The sequence below is a fragment of the Crassostrea angulata genome, chromosome 4, assembly GCF_025612915.1.
Source record: "Crassostrea angulata isolate pt1a10 chromosome 4, ASM2561291v2, whole genome shotgun sequence".
NCBI lineage: Eukaryota > Metazoa > Mollusca > Bivalvia > Ostreida > Ostreidae > Magallana > Magallana angulata.
This window is the reverse complement of record NC_069114.1, coordinates 41,901,989-41,924,580: the sequence shown is the minus strand read 5'-3', so window position 1 is coordinate 41,924,580 and position 22,592 is coordinate 41,901,989. Positions and strand designations below refer to the sequence as shown.

The 22,592-nt window shown below is 32.4% G+C and overlaps 2 protein-coding genes across 2 annotated transcripts in view; one reads left to right on the top strand and one right to left on the bottom strand.

The window, feature by feature from the left end:
* Nucleotides 1–2,970: 2,970 nt before the first annotated feature.
* The window catches only part of LOC128179800 (uncharacterized), a 31,883-nt gene continuing 12,261 nt past the window's right edge, over nucleotides 2,971–22,592 (bottom strand). The window contains exon 2 of the mRNA XM_052847409.1: nucleotides 2,971–3,111. Coding sequence (XP_052703369.1) covers nucleotides 3,001–3,111 — 111 coding nt within the window. The 3' untranslated portion in view covers nucleotides 2,971–3,000. The remainder of the gene's footprint in view (nucleotides 3,112–22,592) is intronic.
* LOC128179797 (protein hunchback-like) lies at nucleotides 14,849–22,108 on the top strand. Its single transcript, XM_052847404.1, has 3 exons — nucleotides 14,849–14,945; nucleotides 15,797–16,403; nucleotides 16,635–22,108. Exons 2-3 carry the CDS (start codon nucleotides 15,800–15,802, stop codon nucleotides 17,888–17,890), a joined length of 1,860 nt encoding a protein of 619 aa, XP_052703364.1. The 5' UTR covers nucleotides 14,849–14,945; nucleotides 15,797–15,799; the 3' UTR covers nucleotides 17,891–22,108.

The window sequence follows — 22,592 nt, the reverse complement described above, 5'->3', positions numbered from 1 at the left end:
CGAAAATAGATTATTTGCAACTGCATTTGTAATGAATTCATGGATTCTGTGAATTTGTATGACAGACAAGTGAAGACCATTCACCTTTAAAAAAAGATTATGCACCGAGTGTAATTCTCCATCAAGGCTTGGTATGCTATATATTATTCATGATTTATGACTGAAACTGTTGATCAATGTTGTAAGAAAGGATTCAGTCTATATTCCATACATTACAGGATATACAAACAAGAGGCCCATGACCCACGTCGCTCACCTGGAGAACAATAGGTATACTAAAATCAGCTTAATAGAGTCATAATACAAACTATCTAGACAATGTAGTATAATATATGTATATTTTATATAAATAAAATAAAAGATTTTTATCGATATATACCTATTTAAAAATTCAACCCCCATTGTGGCCCCATCGTACCCTTGGGGATCATGATTTGAAGAAACTTGAATCTGCACTACCTAAGGATGCTTCTACACAAGTTTCGGCTTTTATGGCTGATTTGTTTTTTGTTAAATTTCTTCTATATATATTTCTCTGTAAAAATGCAGCTTTCCTGGTCAAATGGTTCTCGAGAAGAAGATTTTTGAAAATACCTCAAAATTTTCAATTTTCAATAATTCCTAATTATCTCCCTTTGAAAAAGGGCGTGGTGCTCACTTTTCACAACTTTGAATCAGCTTTGCTCAAGGGTGTTTTGTGCCAAGTTTGGTTTAAATTGGCCCAGTAGTTATGGAGAAGATTATGAAAATGTGAAAAGTTTACAGACAGACAGACGGACGACAGACAAAATGTTATCAGAAAAGCTCACGAGCTCAGCTCAGATGAGCTAAAAATATTCACTGGAATTCGAAAAAAAAAATAGCTGTAATAACAGGATCAAACGATCGAATGACTTTTTTTTTTAAACAATTAACTTATTCGAAATTGTAGGAACTTCTAGATTTAATTTCAAGAATTGGCATTGTCCTTTTTTTTTTAATAGAGACCAATTTAGTGGTATGTTTGGAGTTTCTAAACCTCCATATTGTTTGTATGTTTGGTGTACTGTATACTGCCCGTCTTACCGTTATTTTAAGCGGAATACAATTTATGTGGATTTGACACTTCAATATATACAACTGTATCGTTCATTTTTTGAGAATAAAATTTTGGTGATCTAAACCACATTATTTAGAAAGCATTTTTATTGTCTATCTGTTTTACTTTCATTAAATAGTATGCGTGCAGTGTAATTTCCTGTGTTTGAAAAAAAGTGTCATTTTCGTGTCAACCCATCACCTCATATAGAATGTAAATATTTATCAGTTATTTTTATGGAGACTCGTTTTTTTCTTTCTTTTAAAACAGGCCAATTTGAATAATACCCCCCCCCCTCCTCCCCCCAATTTTATATAATTTATGTGCCATTACATCAACTCTAGGCAAACAAATTGTCGCCAATGGTTGACAGTTAAGTTGGTATTTACTTTATCATTTAGTTGTCTTTTCATGATAACAATTTTGTATGCACCTCTGCTAAGTACTGAGATTTTGTTTTTCGTCTGGTATGTTTATTAAAAACGGAGCAACAGTTATGTATATTTAATTATCCATGTCATCATTTTTTAACGCTAGCATTTGGGCCGCAAAATCTTGCAATGACTTCAATAGATTTAGCCATATGGGATCCATCATCTACTCATAGAGCCCTAGACTTGGTTTGTTTTGGACATATTCAAGTTAATCACTGGTGTAGTTAAGTACCGTTTCTCTTACCCCCCCCCCCCCCCCTTTTAAAAATGTTTTGACCGACAGGACATTTTGGCGTGTCACACCGTTCGACCACTGCACTGATCAGGATGTCATATGATCGCAATTTGGAGTCCTCCAAACTTTTCTGATAAGCAAATATAGCTTATTAATCATTCAGATTCTTCAAACATATAGCGATGTGTTTATAACTTAAAAGCTGTGTACATTCTGAATGTCGGTTTATTCATGTTCGATTTTTATGGAAAAATTGTAAATACTTTTATGATAACTTTTTGATAACCTAACATTTTTTCATGTTTTGGTGTTTTTATATCATATCTCCGTGTGCTGAATTTTTTTTTGGGGGGGTGGGGGGGTGGGGGGGGGGGGTGGGAACTCAATGTAAAGAAAGTAACTGACTAAGTAAGAGTTCTCATATACTTATTATATTTAAAATCAATGTTTGTCAACATGGGTATTTTATAAACAATATATATATATTTTTTTAAATCGATCAATATACATCAATACGATTTCAGAAGCATAAGTTTGTCTCTACAGGAGGTCACTCTAGAACACCAGCTGGTTTCTATCACAACCTACTTGTAATTCGCATTCATAATATGTGATAATATTTATATTTTCAAAATACATGCACAAGGTCCTTTAATGAAACTCAGGATTTCTAAGAACTCTATTTAAAATTTCAAACATGTAGCTTCATTAATTATAAATATATGACTCACAACACTCTATAGTAGAAAACATGAAGCTGGGGGTGATTAACGCACCTGATTTATGACGTTGTGGGGCAGACCTGCTTTTTTATAATTTACCGGTGGCAGTTGATCCTCTATTACCTTGACTCTACTCAGCTAAATGAGCTATCTTCTTTACAGATGTATCTCGGTTAACGAATTCAAACCACAAAAGGTGAACAAATAATTGGGACAGTGTTTGGATTTTTTATACAGTTCCTGATCACCCTAAAATACCCAATATTCCTCCTTTTTTAATCAACATTTTCAAAATATAATTAGAAAAAATGTTAACAGTAAACGTCTTTGCAGTTTTAGGGTATTGGATAGAATTGAATTGATACAATTTGTAATTTTTTATTTAAATTATTTTTATGAAAGATAGAACAAAGAATTTACAAGTAGAACAAAAATCAGCCTCAATTTCTTTTAAAATCAGAAGCAAAGTAAACAAAAGTACTATTCACATGTGACGGAAAAGAATGCAAGAATAATTAGGTGATTACATGATCATGCAGTCGTTGAACCAGTACCATGTATACTTGAGACGTTACTAATGGATCTGTAGGGGGGTGATCCGTCTTCATCTGTAGCTGTACCTGGCTCTACCATCAGCAGAACCTATCGTGAACGTGTACAATTAATGAACAAAATCTCAATCATCTAACACAGAAAAACAATCCTATATATTTCATGGTACACGAAATTGTTCTAGCAGATATGAGATTTTACACGTAAAACATCCATTATTATTGCAAAAAATACATTTTCATTTTTCAAATCGCTATTTGAATAATATATATAATTCGTTCTTTGGTGGTTATTCCTAATTGCAAAATGCATTTCCTTTTCAACCTGCATACATGTATAATAATTTTCTCGTGATATTCCCATGTCAAAAAATATAACCCTGACATTTTTAGATGGGGGGGGGGGGGGGGGGGGCGTCCGGTCTTAGATCCACGCATGGTTATCTATATCTTTTAAATTCTGAATTATCATTTAAAGTTATCATGCACATATCATGTTAAAAGGTTCCTCTTACCGGAAATGTCCTCTATTTTTTGGAAGGATACATGTACATGTATAAATTTTTTGAAGGGATACATGTATAGATAAACTAGTCAGATCTAGATTCGGTCTTGTCAGTATAGATATATGGTTTTTAAGAAAAGGGGGAAACAGATAAAACTGAGTGTACGATGATGAAAAGAGTTTTATCAAAATTGATTAAATTGCTGTTGTTTATTTTTTTTTACCCCCCCCCCCCCCGGCCGCTTTTTTTAGGGTAACATATAGATCTACAAACATTGCATAATCATAATATTATGTATTCGCTTGAAATACGATTGCACCAGATTACAAGTAATGAATTGCTTCAAAATTCATTTCGGGGACAAATAAGTACAAAATAAGATTAATAGAATCATTAATTATTACCAGTGTGGGATAATGAAATTCTACCGAGGGGACAACATTTACCTGAGGGGATAAGGAGGAGGTTCTGCCGAGTCCTAGACCGTGAGTCTTGGCCCCGAGGTGGAATTTCACCATCCCATGCGAGTACTGTGGTTTCATTAATTTTCGTGGGTATCAATTTTCGTTGATTTTCTGAAAACCACAGTTTCAAGGATACGTTATTTCGTGGCCAATGATCCTATCAATACAAAATGTTAGTTAAAATTGAACTTCAATGAACATTTAATTTCGTGGATCAACTTAACAACGAAATCCACGAAAATTGGTATTCAACGAATATTGATGAAACCACAGTATATAATGAATGATTATTTTTCCTCCTATTATTTTACATTAAAAAACGATGTCTGACAACTTTCTGTTATGACGTTCAAAAGATTACTTTTTCATTTTTATCCCTCCACGTGCTTCAAATAGTGGAAGTCAAAATAATAGCATACGCCATACGACAGATTTTTCAATAAAAATTTTATGAATTGTAATTAATTAAGCATAACAATTACATAATAGATACTCTCAATCAATCATTTTGCATTTCTCTACAGCACACAAATTTGGTTATGTTTTAAAGCGGTGTAGTAATGCACATATCTCACACAGCTGCCTTACACTGGACAAACCGATCCCACACAGGCGATATAATGCGAGAAATAGCTGTATCCACTAATTACATTCACGAGTCAAAGATAGAAGTTCTTTTCAACCGTGATTTCTGACGGAAATTTTTGTTCAATTACTTTAAAAAAAACAACAAATCAATGAGCTGGAGAGATCGGTTGATACGAATTAAGTTTGAACTTTACAAAAATAAGCACGATTTTAGGTTATATACATAATTATGAACATAAAAAGGCTGTCAAATATAATAACTTTTTTTTAAATTTCATTTCTTCGAAAGACAAAATGGAGTTCTTTGAAATAGCTATTACTGAATCAGATACATTATATACGTGTATAAATAGGTCATTAAGGTCGCACAGCTGTGCATCATTATTTTAAACTGCTGTTTTTATAGAAATGAGAAAAGTGTGTTTCTTACAAATTCATCCTGTCAAATGATGAATAATTCATACTGATAACAAGACAAAGATTTTGTAAAAAAAAAAAAAAACCAATTTCACAGATGCGGAAAATAGAGTTTGATTTTGAAAATATACTTGTCTCATTTTTTGTGGATTTGTATTTTTTTGTTTTAATTAAGGGAATAATGTGCACGTGTGCGTAAGCGTCATCCGTTAAATGATTGATTGATATGGAAGCAAATTAAAAGGATTCACCAATTAATGTTGGAGCCAACAGAATCGATATCAAAAAGTATCAATAAACATGGATTTCATATATAATTAAGAACAGAGCGGTTGTGGTATTTCGGTATGCTAGGCATTAATCTAATCAAAGAAAAAAAATTGTTTTTACCTTTAAGATATTAATTTTTAAGGTGGAATGTTACACCAAACTTTTCTTTTATTGATCGTTAAAGTATCATTTCTAAAGCATGATGTCGTTGTTCAAAGAAGAATCAATGGTCTACATAATTATTTTAACGATTTTGTTGTGGTATCTTTAAGAGAAAGTAGAAAATCAGTTTCGGTTGCAAAAAAGACACTGCAGAATTTAAAATTTGTTGAGAATAATCTATATTATCTAATATATAATATCCTGTAATATTAAAGACGTTTTTATTTTTTTTAAATACCATCAAAAAAAAATCTTTTGTTTACGAAAGTCAATTGAGTTCATATTCGTAAGGGAAAAACGCGAATTCAAATTTTCGCGAAAAGAGCATATCTTTAAAGCTATATAAAGCAAAACTTTCGCAAAAATGTAATTCAACGCGTAATTTTTGCGAATAAAGGCGAGACTTTCGCGATACATGTAAAACGGCTACTTTGTTCGATATAAAGCAAAACGTTCACGAATAAACGTGAAACGTTCCCAAATAAACGCGTAGGCTTTTGCGAAAGTTTTGCAAAATAAACTTTTTTCACAATTAGGGTCTATATTGACGGCTTTGCATCAGAAAAATATTGTATTCGCGAAAGAAATGCGTTAATTGTTAATTGATTTGGGTTGTGACGATATCACACACCGGTATGTATACATGCGTGGATCCAGAAAAATAAATTTTCCGGAGGGGGGTTGGGGTGGGGTTTATTAGGATATTTATTATCCATTGCCAGTTTTACCAAATAATATAATATTGGACTGATATTCATTTGGCTAGAAATACCTTTACATGGAACAAAAGTTTCGCGATTTAACGCTAAAGTTACGCATTTATTTGCGTTTGTTCGCCAAAATTTCGCGCCGTGTCGCGTAATTTTTGCGACAATGATGTGTATGTACGCAACAGTTTCGCGCATATTTGCAAAAGTTTCGCGTTATATCACGAAATTTTCATGTTCATTCGCGATGAATATTTTCTTTTTACCAAGTACGAAATTGCGCTCAATGGTTTTCGTATCAGTTCATATTTTTCAAACTGATGAATAAAATCTTCAAAAAAATGTGTATAATATTATGTCAATTATGTTAGGCAATCATTATTTAAAAGAAATCGAAACAAAATTGTAAAATTTTAGAAATATTAAGATTAGTTTTTACTGGTAGAGATTAAAAAAACACAACTTTTTACTTTATAAAATCAACGATAGATGTGATGGGTAATTTGATATCCATTCAATCTCCTTAAAGGTAAATATCCCATCTGTCGATACACACCCTAAAAACAAAAGTTACTATTGATTACAGACAATTATCTATCATATATGGCATAAATCTTAAATAGTTTTTGGGAGTTGATTTTAATCAACTCTCCTCCGCACTTACTCGGGCAAACCGAAAGTGAAACATTGTTTGGACCTTTAGAAGCACAAATCAATACCGCTGACAACACTTATTTCCTGAAAATAATCGATAAATTCAGATGCAATGTATTCTTAAGCATTGTTTTTCAAGAAAACCTATTTATTAATACCATGAAAATAGTAAGATTTTAAATGGTACAAACAGTTTAGATATTTTTGAAGTCGTATGTATTCATGCGATAGACTTCAATGTACTAGTCTTAGAGTTCAATCTTGCCTGAATCCATACAATTTCTCAGAAATATTTCGATTACTGATACTACTTGCCATGCAAAATCACATATCGCTGATTTTAAAATAAATGATAATCGATAAAATCAACTCCCCTCAGTACTTTAATTTATATAATGGTGCATAAATATATACGATCTTTGCACTGGGTTTACTCAATTCAATTAAAATACAGATATCTACTACCTGCGCTTTGTGTCGTTGAAAGAGATCAGATTGTGATGTGATTGTGATGTAATTGTATAACTCTCTCAGGCAAAAAAAGCCTTTGGACAAAAATACACAAAATGCAATGTACAAAGAAAAAAATGAAAACATTTTTCAAATTTTTTTTTACAGAGTCCCATATTACTAAAAATTAACAAACCCCAGGTCTCCCGGTCACTTACACATATTCACAATGCCATGTACAGATATGTATGGAACGCCAAATTAACATATATTCAAATATTTGTACCTATCTTCAAATAATTGTACCTATCTTCAATTAATTGTACCTATCTTCAAATCATTTGAAGATAGGTACAATTGAATTAAAGATAGGTACAATTGAATTGAAGATAGGTGTAAATAATTATACCTATCTCTAAATAATTATACCTAGGTACAAATGAATTATACCTAGGTACAAATGAATTATACCTAGGTACAAATGAATTATACCTATCTTCAATTCAATTAAAGATAGGTTCAATTGAATTATACCTATCTCTAATTCATTTGAAGATAGGTAAAATTCTTTTAAAGATAGGTACAATTGATTTGAAGATAGGTTCAATTCAGACATATCTACAAAGGATTTGAAGATAGGTACAATTCAATTATACCTAGGTTCAATTCGTTTTGTGTATTGTTGAAAATAATGAACGCTCCCTTGAAGACATTTCAACATGGAGGGAAACGAGTGTGTGTGCAATATATTTGCAAAAGGCATCATTTACTTATTAAAATATACATGTATATCAATAAGTAAGCCAAAAACATGTTTACCCGAATACCCCAAAAGTGACGGAGTTAGGGTAGTGACGTAGTTAGGGTCACTAACGTTATATACCTAAATAAAAAAAACTGGCTTTATTTTTTTCCATAATTTTATCAAAGAATGTATAATTCAGTTGATAATCACTCTATTTATTAACGCAGTAACAATTATTATGAGTTTTTGTTTGTTTTTAGGCTCAATCTTTCGAAAAGTTGACAAAATTATATTGTCTATTTTATTATCCCGATCCCGATTTTATTGTGACGTAACGAAAATGACGTACTATACAGGGAGTATTCATTATTGCCAATATTTTAGTAATTGAAGATAGGTTCAATTCAATTGTACCTATCTTTAATTCAGTTGTACCTATCTTCAATTCATTGCATTTGTACCTATCTTCAAATCAATTGTACCTATCTTCAAATGAATTAAAGATAGGTATAATTGAATTGTACCTATCTCTCATTCAATTTGAAGATAGGTACAATTGAATTGAAGATAGGTACAATTGAATTGAAGATAGGTACAATTATTTGAAGATAGGTACAAATATTTGAATATATGTTAATTTGGCGTTCCATAGATATGTATGATTAATTGCAGGAAAGTTTGTCTCTTGTCATTAACTTGGAAAAATAATAAATCATAATTGACATGTTCCGAACCACAGACACTTGCATCAAATACTTTCATTCACGAGATCTGAGATCTTGTTTTTAATTGTTTTTTTTATTCTTTCCTTTTAATTAATACCACACAGATCTGTCATATTACTACTAAGAGTACAATAATTGTAAACTATATGTATCATCAGTCAAATTTAAGTGGTTTCCTGTAGAACAAGGAATCCGTCAAGGGGGCGTGCTATCTGGGTTTCTATATTTAGTTTTCATTAATTACTTACTTAACGAGCTGCAGGCATGTTCACGAAGCTATCTTAGGACTATGGCGTGTCCTAAGTACGTCTTATGATACGTCTTAGTCTTAAGTCTGTTTCTCGAAGCTCTCCTAAATTTAGGAACCGCCATAACTTTGTCCTAACTTTAAGACATCACCTACCTTGTCCTAAGACCATCCTAAAGCTATAAGATCACGTTTTTAGGGATATTGGGATGTTGTGAAGCCTTTTCTTAAGACCGGTAGAATAAAGCAGGGGGGGGGGGGATAGTCAATTATTCTATCATGTATGTTCATTTTAACAAAATGATGTGAAGGGGGACCCCGAACTCTCACCACTTCCCCTTTGCTACATGCTTGCCTTGGAGTTGACAAATTAAGATTTTTTTTCGCAAATACTATGTCTGTTTGACAAATGAAATTTATTCACTTATTTTTTTTAATCTACATTGTACACTAAATGAGTTACATTCATTGTTTTGATTCTAATAATTTTTTATAACAATTATTTAAATGTCATTTGCTATAAAAAGTAAATTTACATCGGGTTACATATACCATGCGTGATCATTCCTAATTTTGATCACTTTATTTTGAAAAAAATAATTTTTAAAAAATGTGTAATGTTGAATGAACTGTATTTATACATTATCGAGATATATTACAACTTATTCCTTATTTTACATTTTCGTGTATTCTATATATTGCAGATTAAAGGGAAATTGATATGTTTGTACGAGTACATGTGTTTCCTCATGTAACGTTTCAAATTCCATGAAAATCGCGTGTTTATGTATTATATATACTTGAATGACAAGATTCTCAAATTTTAATTATGAAATGACAATACACACGTGTTATTTACATAATTATCTGCTTGAAGCCAAGTCTGTCCTGATACATATTTTCTTTGTTTAAAAAAGAACAGTTATTTGAATTTTTAGGGGCTTGTAATATTTTTTATTTTAACATTTTTTTTTGGGGGGGGGGCGGGGTTCATTTAAAGAAAAACAAACTAAATTGTTATTGGTAACTGATATATATTTAGGTAAATGTAAAATTATCAAAATGCATACATTAAAATTACTGGTTTTAGGCCTTTTGTGTTAACTACCGAGACGTACAATTTTCTCTGCATGGCAAAATGTTTAATGATTCATCCCTACATAAGTCTCTCAAATTCGATCTGAATGAATAATTGTGAAAAATAAGAATGGTTGTAGAAGGTTAGGATATCCTAACTTAAGATGTTCCTAAGTAACCGTCGAGCTACATCTTAAGACGTGTCCTAAGTTGATCTAAGGATGTTCCTAACTTTTTTCTTAAGTTATATCTTAGGAACACACTTAGGTCATATCTTAGGAAAGTTTCGTGAACATGCCTGCTGGAACGCACAAATGAGAACTTCGGAATTCATAGAATTATATCATCAACTTCAGCATTACGGACGATATTGCTTGTTAATTTTCAAACCCAAGTACTTCACAGCATGCTCAATATACAGCACACAGCTTGCAGATGGAGCTTCTCTTTCAACGCTGGAAAATCACGTAAAATTAACAAAATCTGACTTATAGCACCATTGGTTAATTGGGGACGAAATTATACCCATTCGATATGATTATAGTCATCTTGGCATAATTCAAAACTGCAAATTTAGTCTATTACTAGAACAAAAGAAGCAAGCGACAAAGGCCGGTGTAACGAAGAATTTTGATCCGGGTTGAAAAATAACCCATAGTATTTTTTAAACGTTGAATATTGAGACTAAATGTGTTGAATAAAGACCCCTCTCCGTTTGAAAATTGACCCGCGTCGTGGAATTTTGATCATGAAACCGGTTCAAAAATCAACAGCAAATTAGCACAAATTCAACAGCAAATAAGCACAAATTCAACAACAAGTGAGCACAAATTAACGAATTGATATTTACAACTTGGATTTTATTTAACCCCAATTGCAAATACAGTTTTATTCATATTTCTTCTTTAGATTTAAAGATCGGACGAAAAAATTAAACATTTCAAAGATTATTTTTCGAATTTACATACTAACACTTCAAATTTAGATCATTTTATTCACAGCGAAATGTTCGACTATAATTTCTGGTTTGTGTGATATCTATATTTCAAATATTATGATTTTTTTATAAGAGTATTTGTTTACGAGCACGTGGTGACATGATAACCTCTTCAATTCGATCAGTAAAACAGGTTATTTTAACAAATACTTTCTGGACAGGTGTACAAATATAACTAACTAATAAAAATTTGAAATACGTCATATTGTTTAATATTGGTTTTACACTTACCCAGTAAGTGGGAATTTTGATATCATTCATTGTAAGTAAGAAAAACCCAGCAATCATCTTTTTGATTTTAAATTCATTTCCCTTAACATTTGTAATATTAGTATTTTCGGAATTGTTAGACATTTGAAACATGTTGTACGGGTATTTATTCCTACATACTCTTTTTCAGTGTTTTATTTTTGCTGTAAAAAAGTGCTCTTATGATAAATCAGGATGTAACTAAATAACTTGAACATGTTTGATGCAATTTTTTACCTAGGCATACATCCGTCTGCTTAATGAAATAATGAAATAGCAAGTTAGCGACCTAATTTTTGTACAGGATGACAATATGACGGAAGTTTCTAAATAGCTTTGATCACCAAAACTGAACAGATGTTTTTAATTAATTATTTCAATTGAATGATAAATTGCTTTTTTTTTTTTATTAATAAAACAAATCGTACAGGGTAATGAAGTAGAGGATCATGCGATGGTGTCAGAGAAGGTGGTGGACCTTCCTGTCTCAGGCACCTACATTATTAATGTAGAGGGTATATATTTTTATGATGAGAAAAATATATGACGTTAGATGCACATGTTTCTAAACTACACATAGTCAATGATGATAGAGATCAATTGCATTCCAAAAAAAAAAAAGAACTACGGTATATGCAAAGGTAAACAGTTTATATATAGCTGGTGCATCAAAAATAGTTCATCTGCATAGCAAACTTACTAAAAATATTGTTAAGTCGAAAAAAATAGATAAAAACTGTTGACGCGGCTTGTCAGATAAAAATATGACGACTGTTCATTTATTATTTGTCAGGAAAATACCATGTCCTCTCAGAATTAAGCACATGCACCGGACGCTATATATTTTTCTCATAATAAAAATATATACGTGTAATCTTAACCTAATAATACAGTATTATATTGGGTATATATTTTTATAATGAGAAAAATATAGAACGCCAGGTGTCTCCGTTGATTTAATTAAGCTACGTCGATTTGTCTTAAAAGTAACGCTAACGATCGGTATTTGTTTGACATATCTAACAAAGATTTTGATAAGTCAATTAGGGAACAATCATTATATCCCGATAAAAGGAAAAATAGAGGGGGGGGGGGGTGGGGGTAGAAGTCAGTTTTTGAAAATTTAAATAGAGACAATAAATTGTATTATGTTCTTGTACACTTGAACACAAATAACCTATTTTCTTAAAGTTACAAATTTTCTGACATTAAAGATTAATACTATATAGTATTTAGATTCTAGCTGCCCCAAGAGGGAATAAAACTGAATTCTATGACCAACAAATTGCTAGCCCGACTCGCCTGTCCCATTTAGAAGCAAAAGGCCATCCTCTTAGCTTTATTTACATACCAGAAGCACAACTAATGGATACATTATCAAGTTTTCAGTCTTAATATTTAATAATTATAATCGGACAAATCAACCTAAAATAAAACAGCAACGCCCGCGTATGTATCGGACAGAATAAAAGTTTTAAAACTAAAATTTTTACTACACAAACATGTACATTTAAACCGTATAGAGTAAGTTCCAGTTCAATTCAAAGACAGATCAAACCAGTTGGAATCAATTTTCAACGTGTCGAGGTCATCAGTGTTTAAAAATCTTTTTCAAGCTTTTGAAAAATGACCCCGGGTATAAATTTCACAACTCTTTGGTCTCAATTTTCATTGTTGAAAAATGACCCCCGGTTTAATATCCAACGTTGAAAAATGACCCCCAAGTCAACTTTCAACCAGAACCAACCAAAATTATCGTCGTTTGTAAAAAAAAAAAAAAAAAAAAAGAAAAGTGTTATTACCCTCTACACTGTGAATGGCTGTGAAATCTGGAATTAAATCAAACTTCATGATAATCAGTTACAATATAAATATATTTCAACATTTTATAGTCAAAGATATGCAAGGCCTAGCTAAAAACATTAACGCGGTCAGATATGTGCGAAAGTCTAGCAGGTCTAAGACCCATCACGTCAGTCATTAATAAAAAGATATTACTGTTTTTTGAAAAACTGTGCAACTTTTCCCATTACTTATTTATTTAAAAAATATTCCTTTTCTTTGTACGACAAGCGAGATAACTCCTTTAGATATGAGTGTGTGTATATACATGTATATATATATTTTTAAAGACATTTATCTCAATTCTTCACACATACTCTCTAGAAAAATATCCCACTTTTCACATGGAAACTGGTATCTTTCCGGAAAAAAAACCTGCATGAAAAAAAGCCATAAAGTCTGAAATCTCGCGTTACGAAAGCAACTAATTTATTAATGGACTAATCGAACACTTCATGATTCGGCCTTTACAAGATTGATTAAACTCCATAATGAAAAATGTTAAAGAAATATTACTTGGCATAATGCTCTATTGAAAATTTACTTGGTCAGCTTGACAAACTAATATTATCAAAGTTTCAACATCATTTTAGACAATTAGCCCAACAAAAAATGTAAGCACCTGCCAACTATGCAACACTTAATACAAAGACGTTGGTTGTAGGTATTCGTATTTCCCCCCAACCATGCAGGGACTAGATCTGTGGTGATATAAATAACTTTGATCATGGCATTTGTGCCGAAATTTACGCTCTTGGCGAGGAGGAATTTTACACATACCTATTAGGTAAAACTCCAACCCCTTCCTCATCATCTGAACAAAACAAAAAGAACTTACACACTTCTGTGAAAAATAGAACTATTTTAACAAGAGCTTGGACTTTGGAAAGTTGTGTCAAACAACAATGTGACGTCTGCCTGTGTATTTCATTACTGGCCACTCAGTCATGGCTCTTTGAAATCAACACAACCTGGCTGGCTTTTGAGCTAAAACTTAGAAATCCATATACATGTATATTTCACTTAAAACCAGCGTCATTTTTAACTTGGTATGATGCAAGAAATAGATATCACCTCCTACCGAAAGTCCAAGGTATTGTTAAAATGGTTCAATATTATTCAAGTTTTTGCAAACCACAATTAAATTGTACATAATATGCAGTAGTCATGTGTGTGTACATGTATACGCTTTCTTTACTAGTGTTGCTTTAAATACATTTTTTTCTTTCGTAACCATTTCATTAAATTTGATTAGCACGTTAAATTTCATTTCACATTTCATTTATGATATTCACATTTTCACGTTTGCTTACATGTAGATTTTTGTATGTCATGTTTGTTGTATAATATAGACATTTATCATTATTGTTGTTACATAATATACATTTCATGTACCCTAGTTACTGTGGAAAGAGGAATAAATATTCAATAAATAATTATATTGTAAATATTCAATAAATGAACGAATAAATTTGAATGAATGAATGAATGAAATTGTAATGTAAAGTTTGCATGTGGTTTTTTTTTTTTATAACTCCCCCCCCCCCCCCAAAAAAAAAGCTTTTGGACAAAAACATATAAATTGCAACTAAAAGAAAAAATCGCGATCCCCAACCAACCCCTGGATTTTTTGTTTTGTTTTTTTTTAAGTATTTCAATCTGTTTATAAAAAATAAGTATTTGGATTTCCCCATTGGCGCCCCTTTAAAAACTCTTCTGTGATTGGAGATTAGAAATTAAAATGGCGTTTTTAGATATGGAGGAAGATTTTTTAATGTTTAATATCACGTAACGGTACATCAATTAATCCTCATTTTTCATCAAGGTACATATTTTAAAAAGATAAGCCATATTTTTGCTTTCATGTAAATGTTTTACATCTTCCATTATGATGCTGAGATTTGAAATAGGGGCTCTCGTGATGCAGGTACCGAGGAATCTCGGGCGACGTGTGGAATGTTTGACGTGTTGATTTTTTATAAAATGCTTTCATATCCTGCAAATTTGATGAAATGATATAAGACGTACATCACATCAATAATTCAAAAATGTATCATCTAAATATTCTTTATATACTTGGCGCCAAATGTCATATTGTTACTTTATGCAATATTTGAGTTATCAAGGTAATTGATGTAGATCTACAACTTTGATTTTTTATATTCAAAGTCATTCAGCGCTTCTTGTAGTTAAGAAGAATAAAAACTTTGATATTGTATGTATTGAATTTTTGAAAAATTGGTTGTGTAAAGAAGCAAAGAGCATTTACCCCCCCCCCCCCAAAAAAAAAAATGAAAAAAGAAAAGAAAAAACAACTTGACTCCAGCAGTGATATAGAATAGTTTACTTAGCAGTTAAATACAGAAAAGCATTAAACAGGAGAAGGAAGTTGAGCTGTGGCTACTAACCAGATAACATTGGATAAAGTTTCTAATTATTATGATATCATCCTATGTCAATTATTATTTTCACATGTTTAAAACTCCTTATTTAGCTGTTGGGGAACAGACCACTATGCCATCCTGTCTTTAAGAGTGCCCCAGAGTGTGTTCTATCTTATATATTTTTCTTACAATAGCATACAGTTTCCTTTTTATCATTACAAAAACATATCAGTTTTGATTCTACTTTCCATAATACAAACATAAAACTATGCTCCTTTTATATTGTGAGTAGGTTATGGCAGATGATTTAGACACTGGTAAAATTGACAGCCAGAGAGAGGTAAAGAATGAAGACAGTCAAACAGAAGAAGACAGAGGTGATGTTGAGTCCCCAGAAGAACGACAGCCAAGTCAAGAAACCCCAAACCTCGTTCTGAGATCAAGGCTGGATGAGCGCTGCAGTAATGATAGCGCCATGGCTCGCCTTCTGCTGGCTAGTTCGATGGCTCAGCGAGACATGGCAGTAAATGATCACGATACACCTACAAGTGCCCTGAATCTGTCGGTTCCAGATCATGGACGTAAACTCTCCTACTCTCCCTGCCGGAATTCGGAGATGAGGAGAGATGTGAGAAGTGTTGGATCGTCACATCACAGTCAGTCACCGCCAACGTCAGACATTCAGAGGAGCTGTGGAACTCCCTCAAGTGGACAGGGAAATTCCCATGGAGATGGAATCCAGGTGGATTTTGGAAAAGATGCTACTTACATGCTGCCTGACTCCTCACCCGAGTCTTCACCAATGGACTCAATGATGGCCAATGTATACAAATGTAGACTTTGTAGCTTCTGCACATCCACCTATACTCAGCTGCAATTACACATGCCAAAGCATGGAAGTAAGAACTCCAAGAAACTCTTCTTTTTTTCCCTCCCTTTATTTTATTGATTGATAAAACTTTTGCTACAGCAATTTCTATAAGAAGTGAATTCTATTACTTGGTAAAATGTAAGAACTTTCTTAAAACTGAAAGGTATGAATGAACATGTAATTTCCATCGGTTTCAGTGTTGCTTTGGCATTATAAATAGTCAGATTTAATCATAGATTTATTTTGATCTTTAATACAGGTGTTAAAGCATTAAAGTGCCATTTGTGTGATTACACCACCAATGACAAGAGTAACTTCCGTCGCCATCGCAGACTTCACATTGGAAGTAATCCTGTCAACGTCCTGAAGTGTGGCAAATGCTCATTCTCAACCATACTGCCTCGTAAATTCCGAGAACATTTTGTCCAAGTCCACAATGAACACCCTGGTCCTAACATGCCCTACACCATGCCCCCAATCAACACCTACCCTCCCACCAATTATCCAGACACTCACTTTGGAATCAATCAGTCAGACTTGGGAGCTCAAGGTCTCCGTCATACATCTGGGAGTGGGAATTTCTCGGCATCCAATGCCCTTCACTCTTTGCTGACCGGTATACACCACCAGGTCCCAACAGTCAACTACCAACACCAGCCCTTCTCCACCCAGACACAGGGAATCCAGCCTCAGTTTGGTGGCTACGTGGCACCGATCCAACAACAGGCCAATGAGGAGAATCACATGGCCTCTAATTACCTACGCTCAATAGTGTCATCCATTATGAATACTCATCCCTCTCACAGAGTTCCCCCAAGCAGCACCATTACATCCTCGGGGTATTATCTCAGTCCCTCAGGGCGGGATCATCCTCATGTCTCACAGGTTGCCGTCATGTCAGATGGCAGGGATCACCAAATCAAAGTGAAAGTCGAACCCCCGGAGCGCGACGACACCCCAGACGTATCCAGCTCAGTGATTCCAAACCGTCAGCAAGGATTTCAAAACGACCTCGGAAATCTGAGCGCATTTCATCTCCAACATCAGAAAAAGCTAGTGACAGTCGACAGCAATGAGGCATCTACTTCCATGAGGGCAAATTCTGCTGAGTCCTCAAATTCCTCTCAGGCTGAGGAGCGATCAAACAGTGTCAACACTACTGTTAAAATTGAAATTCAAAATCGAGGAATTCAGTGTAATCTCCAGCACATCAAAGCCGAAGCCTGCTTTGACTCTTTTGTTTCTGTGTCAGATCAGGGCGTGCAGTGTGAACTTCTTGCCAACAGAGGGCAGTTGTCTCAGCACCAAAGGTCTGCAAGCAATGAAATGGGGTCAAATATACAACATTGCAGTCGCTGCAACCATTGCGGCATTTCATTTGAGGATGAGGTTTTGTATTACATCCATGTTGGTTGCCATAGCCACACTGACCCTTTTGTTTGTAATGTTTGTGGCAAGCAGTGTGGCAACAAATATGGCTTTTATTCTCATATAATGAGAGGTCATCAGTGCTAAGCATTCAAAGTGTTGAAATTATGTTTTGAAGGTTAACTTTTTTATTAACTTCTAGAAAGTTAATAAAAATAATTGTACTTTAATGATATTTTGTTAATTGCAATGGAACCATTGCAGTAGAGACTCTCTTTCAATAACTCCCAGAGGACCCCCCTTCACCCCCCCCCCCCCCCCATGTCTAAAAAAATAATTTTGTCCGTAAGTCATTTTCATTTGTGCTTATGCTTTAATTGTTAAAGAGGGCTGGATGTTCAAGACCATTTTTAGACCTTATAGACCTTCTGTAGAAGAAGAGCTCTCTATAAAAATATAGTAAAACAATAAAAATTTAAAGCTAAATTATGTGGAATTTTTCTTTACTAAATAATAGTTTAAAACTTTGAAAAAAGATTATAAAATTTAGGTAGATCTGATGGTTAATTTGTTGACGCCCAATCTCCTTATATTGTATTGATTGTAGACACAATGTCTAGACTTTTCGCCAGTGTTGCTAAATTTTGGCATGTAATATTTATTTGTGCCAGGAACACCAAATTATGAATTTCAAAGCCTTTGAATCCTTCACATGGCAATTTTTGTTCTTGGACCAAAACTGTGAAAATTAACGCTCTGTTTTACAAAATAAGTGTATTATTTTCATATTTTAAACATTAAAAATATTCTTTTTTCATGTTTGAGGAGATAAGAAACAAAATGCATGTCTTAGAAACCAGAAACAGAAATTCATTTTCAGTAAACAGTAATTCTTCTTTATCATTAAGATTACTACATTATCTCATAGGACTCTAGTTTCCTTTGAATCCCATATCAAATTGTAAAGTATGTAAAATTATTTTGTCTTGATCTCGATGCACATATTTGCAAGATTACGGTAGCTCTATTTTATACGTCGGTATTTTTGTTTTTTAATTTTTTTTTTTTAAATAGAGAGATCTCTGCTTAGATATTTAATTATTGAAATTGCCATAATGTTGTCTCCACATACTAATTGATTGATCACCTTTGAACGCAGTTATAAGTTTCTTTTTCATTTGGAAAAATAGATCTTTTTGCTTTATGTACAAAAATTGTCTATGTTTGCTTTTTCCCCAAAATGTATGAGTACTTTTGCTCAGAATTCTATATGCATGGTAAAAATGAAGAAACAGAGACATGTTGTGTTTGGTAATGTACCTTACCAAAGTCGGCCAAATTGTCACTTAGTTTTTTTTACCAAAACATTAATATCATCCTTTTTACCGGTATTTTCTAACTTTGGCCACAACTTACATCGTTGGAGAAAAAAAGATTCTTATATCTATTGTACGATTTGATTTTTTCAAATTTATTTAAAAATTAAATATGTGTTTGGATGTTTTTGTGTGTGTGCTTATACCGTTGTGTTTGCTTGTTGTTACTGCATGAATGTAGCCTATGAGGAGTACATTATTCTCCTCATAAAAACATCCTTTTTTTTTTTTAATTGAATGTTGTGTTTGGTTAATTGTATTCAATATTTGTTTTTATAAGTTTATATTTATGTTACCAATGTTTTTGTTGTCATTCTCTTTATTTACCAAAGTCTACCATTTGTTTTCAATATCAGCTGTACATTTAATGTTTTACAAAATCACCTGTACTTAAAACTTTAAAAAGTTTTAGCAATCTGCATTTCAATATGTGCAAAACAGTCTTGCTGTTCTCTTGGGAAAAAAAGAAATTCAGTGCTTATTTTGATCTCTTTGTTTGTCATTGTCAGAAGTGAAGATTATAATTGTATTGATTTTTAAGTAGTAAGAGATTTAAATTGGCCAATCACAAAAATGTATACATGTATCTATTTATACCTAGTGAAAAACCCCACTGCTAGGAAGGGTAATTTTTATCATGATTTAATTTTTATTTTGTTTGTCAAAACATTGTTATTTTATTCCTAAAAAGTTCAGAAAGGGTAAGTGGTTTTTTCCCAATTTTTTTTTTATTATATTAGTGCTCTTCTACCAAAAATTTATCTCGCACAGTATAGTCAAAGTGTAGTTCAGATTGAAAATATTTTGTGCTGTTATAGTTGCTTGTCAGAATATTTGCTGTATTATTGAAAATTCTATTGACGAATAGTTCTTTGACTAGGATTGCAGTTTTAGAAATTCAAAGGAACAATCATTACAGAATAGCCATCCTTTCCCATACTTTTCCCAGTAAATAAACATGTTGTTCACCAATGATAATTATGAGAAAACAGTATAGGTACATATCATGTTTATCTTTTGAACTTCAACATTGAGCATGTGTACTTTCAACGATAGGATTTACGTATACACACTGATTTGAAATGGCAGAGTTCAATGAGTTTTAAAATGTACAATCCCGGTTATAAATTAACATTCATCCATTATTCTAATTCAGCATTTTTTGACATTGTGGCAGCTGCAGAAATTGATTATCATCTTCTTGAGAAATGTTTTAAACACCCTCCCAAACTTTACTTCTGTTGTATCATTTGTGCAAACACAACAGCCATATGAGTGGTGCCTTTGGAGTGAGAATGGGAGAACTATGCCATGATAATTTGAAAATACACTATTTGATGGAGATGGTGAAAATGATTAAATTATAAATATGAAAATCACCTCAAACTCATTATATTTAGATATATGTACTTTCATATGATATTAACTGCAGTACATGATAAGAAAGAGAAAGGGTAAAATTTATTGAATGTCATTCAAAATTTAAATGCATCAATCAAAGGATTCAACAGGAATTAAAGATTGTTATTATCTTTCAGTTTCAAAGGTTTGTCCATATTTGCAGCATTCATCAATCATCATGACTTAAAACAGCAACATTTTAATTTTACATAAAGGAAAAAAGAATAGAAAAAATCCTGTCAGCTTAAATATAGCACCAGTTGGTGTTGCTTAAAATAAAAAAAAAGGCACTGCAAGTCTGCAGTTTTGGTGCAGTCATAGTTTAAGGATAGACGTGACTATTCTTATTCGCTTATACATGTACTTCAGAAATGGTTATACTTTGCTCCTCATCTTTTCATCTTGCAAGAATTAGAAATATGTCTTTTTAATGCTAAGCAATACATTTATTAGGTAAGAGCAAAACTTGTGTAGGAATTGTTTCCCTTGTTTCTTGTAAGGTTATCTCACTAAATGTTTATGAACATTTTTTAAAAAGTCTGCTGATCACAACACAAAGGGACCTCATGGGATATATGTATCTATTGATTAGGAATGTTTTTCTGGAACCATTAAGTGATTGTATGGGGGGATAAGGTGTGGTTAGGCCCGTATTGTGATTTGTTTTGTTAATTATTGTCAGTTCATTTTGTACATGGAATATTATTTTCAAGTCTTTTATCTGTGTGTTGAGCAGCCATGATTGAGTCACTAATAAAGTTTCTTATGCTGAATTGATGTGTACCAATAGTAATTTTGTGATGCTGTTAATTAACTGTGAAATATTTGGTGTTACTGTTCTTATGTCTGTGCAATATTCAACTACTAAAACCATGCATATGTGTTTGTTAATGATTCATTCAGTTTTTTTGCAACATGATAGTTTGATGTAACATTTAAAGGGACTTGGACACGATTTTGTATCAAAATTTTCTTTTTCTTATTTTATGTATAAAATGGTTTACTTGCTCATTTTTAATAATTGACCAAAATTTGAATATTAGAAGTCAAGTCTTGAGAGAGATAGGTAAAAAGTCATTGTTATTTAAACAAAGCTCGAGTCTTATATTTGTTTACAAATAATGTAAAGTATGGAATTACCATTTCTTTGACCAAATGACTGGTGGCAAACCAGGTAAACTGATTCAAAGTGTTCATAGATAATATGATAAACAGAAAAAAGCAACATTTGATAGAGACTTATATATCAATAAAACACATATGTAAACCAAACAAAGTTCGAGCTTTGTTTTCGAAACAAAGGTTTTCAAACTCGATCTGTATCTTGGTTATAACTCAATATTTGACTTTCAAATTTTGAAAAAGCATAAAAGTAACTATGCATATTAACAATTCTAAACATCAAAATTGGAAAAACAAAATTTTTAATTCCGAGCTCAAATCCTGTCAAAGTCCCTTTAACAAATAGTCATTGGGGCCTTATTTACTGTGAATGTTATGAATTTGTTTATGGTAGAGATCAAAAGTTCAATATCCAACAAAAAACTAAAATCACTTTGATTTATTAAAAAAATTGTTTTAAGTGCTGATCCAACCCATACCAAAAAAAGTTATACAGAGTCATAACTATTTTGTAACTAAACTGGTAACTTTTTAGTGCCTCAAATTTGAGGTACAAAAAAGTTATGACTGATTTGTAACTATATTTGTCTTTGTCATTTTGAAGTATAACTAAAATGTACCTATATCACACTTAGAAAATTTTCACTATAACTTTTTTGTACCTATTTGGACTTTGTCATTTCTTAGTATAACTAAACTGTGCCTTATTCAGACTTAGAATTGTTCAGTATAACTTTTTTGTAACTAATTTGGACTTTGTCATTTTTAAATGTTTGTTTCACTTTAAATACAACAGACTTAAACTTTTTTTGTACATGAGTATATTATAGATTTAAAAAAACAACATGCATATATGCACACACAGTGAGTCTGTCTGACACACTCTCACACACTTGACCCTGGGTATTTATAAATTTTACTGCCTGAATTTCAATGCTATTATTAATACC

Coding starts and splice junctions, on each gene's coding strand:
- LOC128179797 (XM_052847404.1), top strand. CDS start 15,800: ATGGCAGATGATTTAGACACTGGTAAAATTGACAGCCAGAGAGAGGTA. Junction 16,404..16,634: donor ACACATGCCAAAGCATGGAA/GTAAGAACTCCA, acceptor TCTTTAATACAG/GTGTTAAAGCATTAAAGTGC.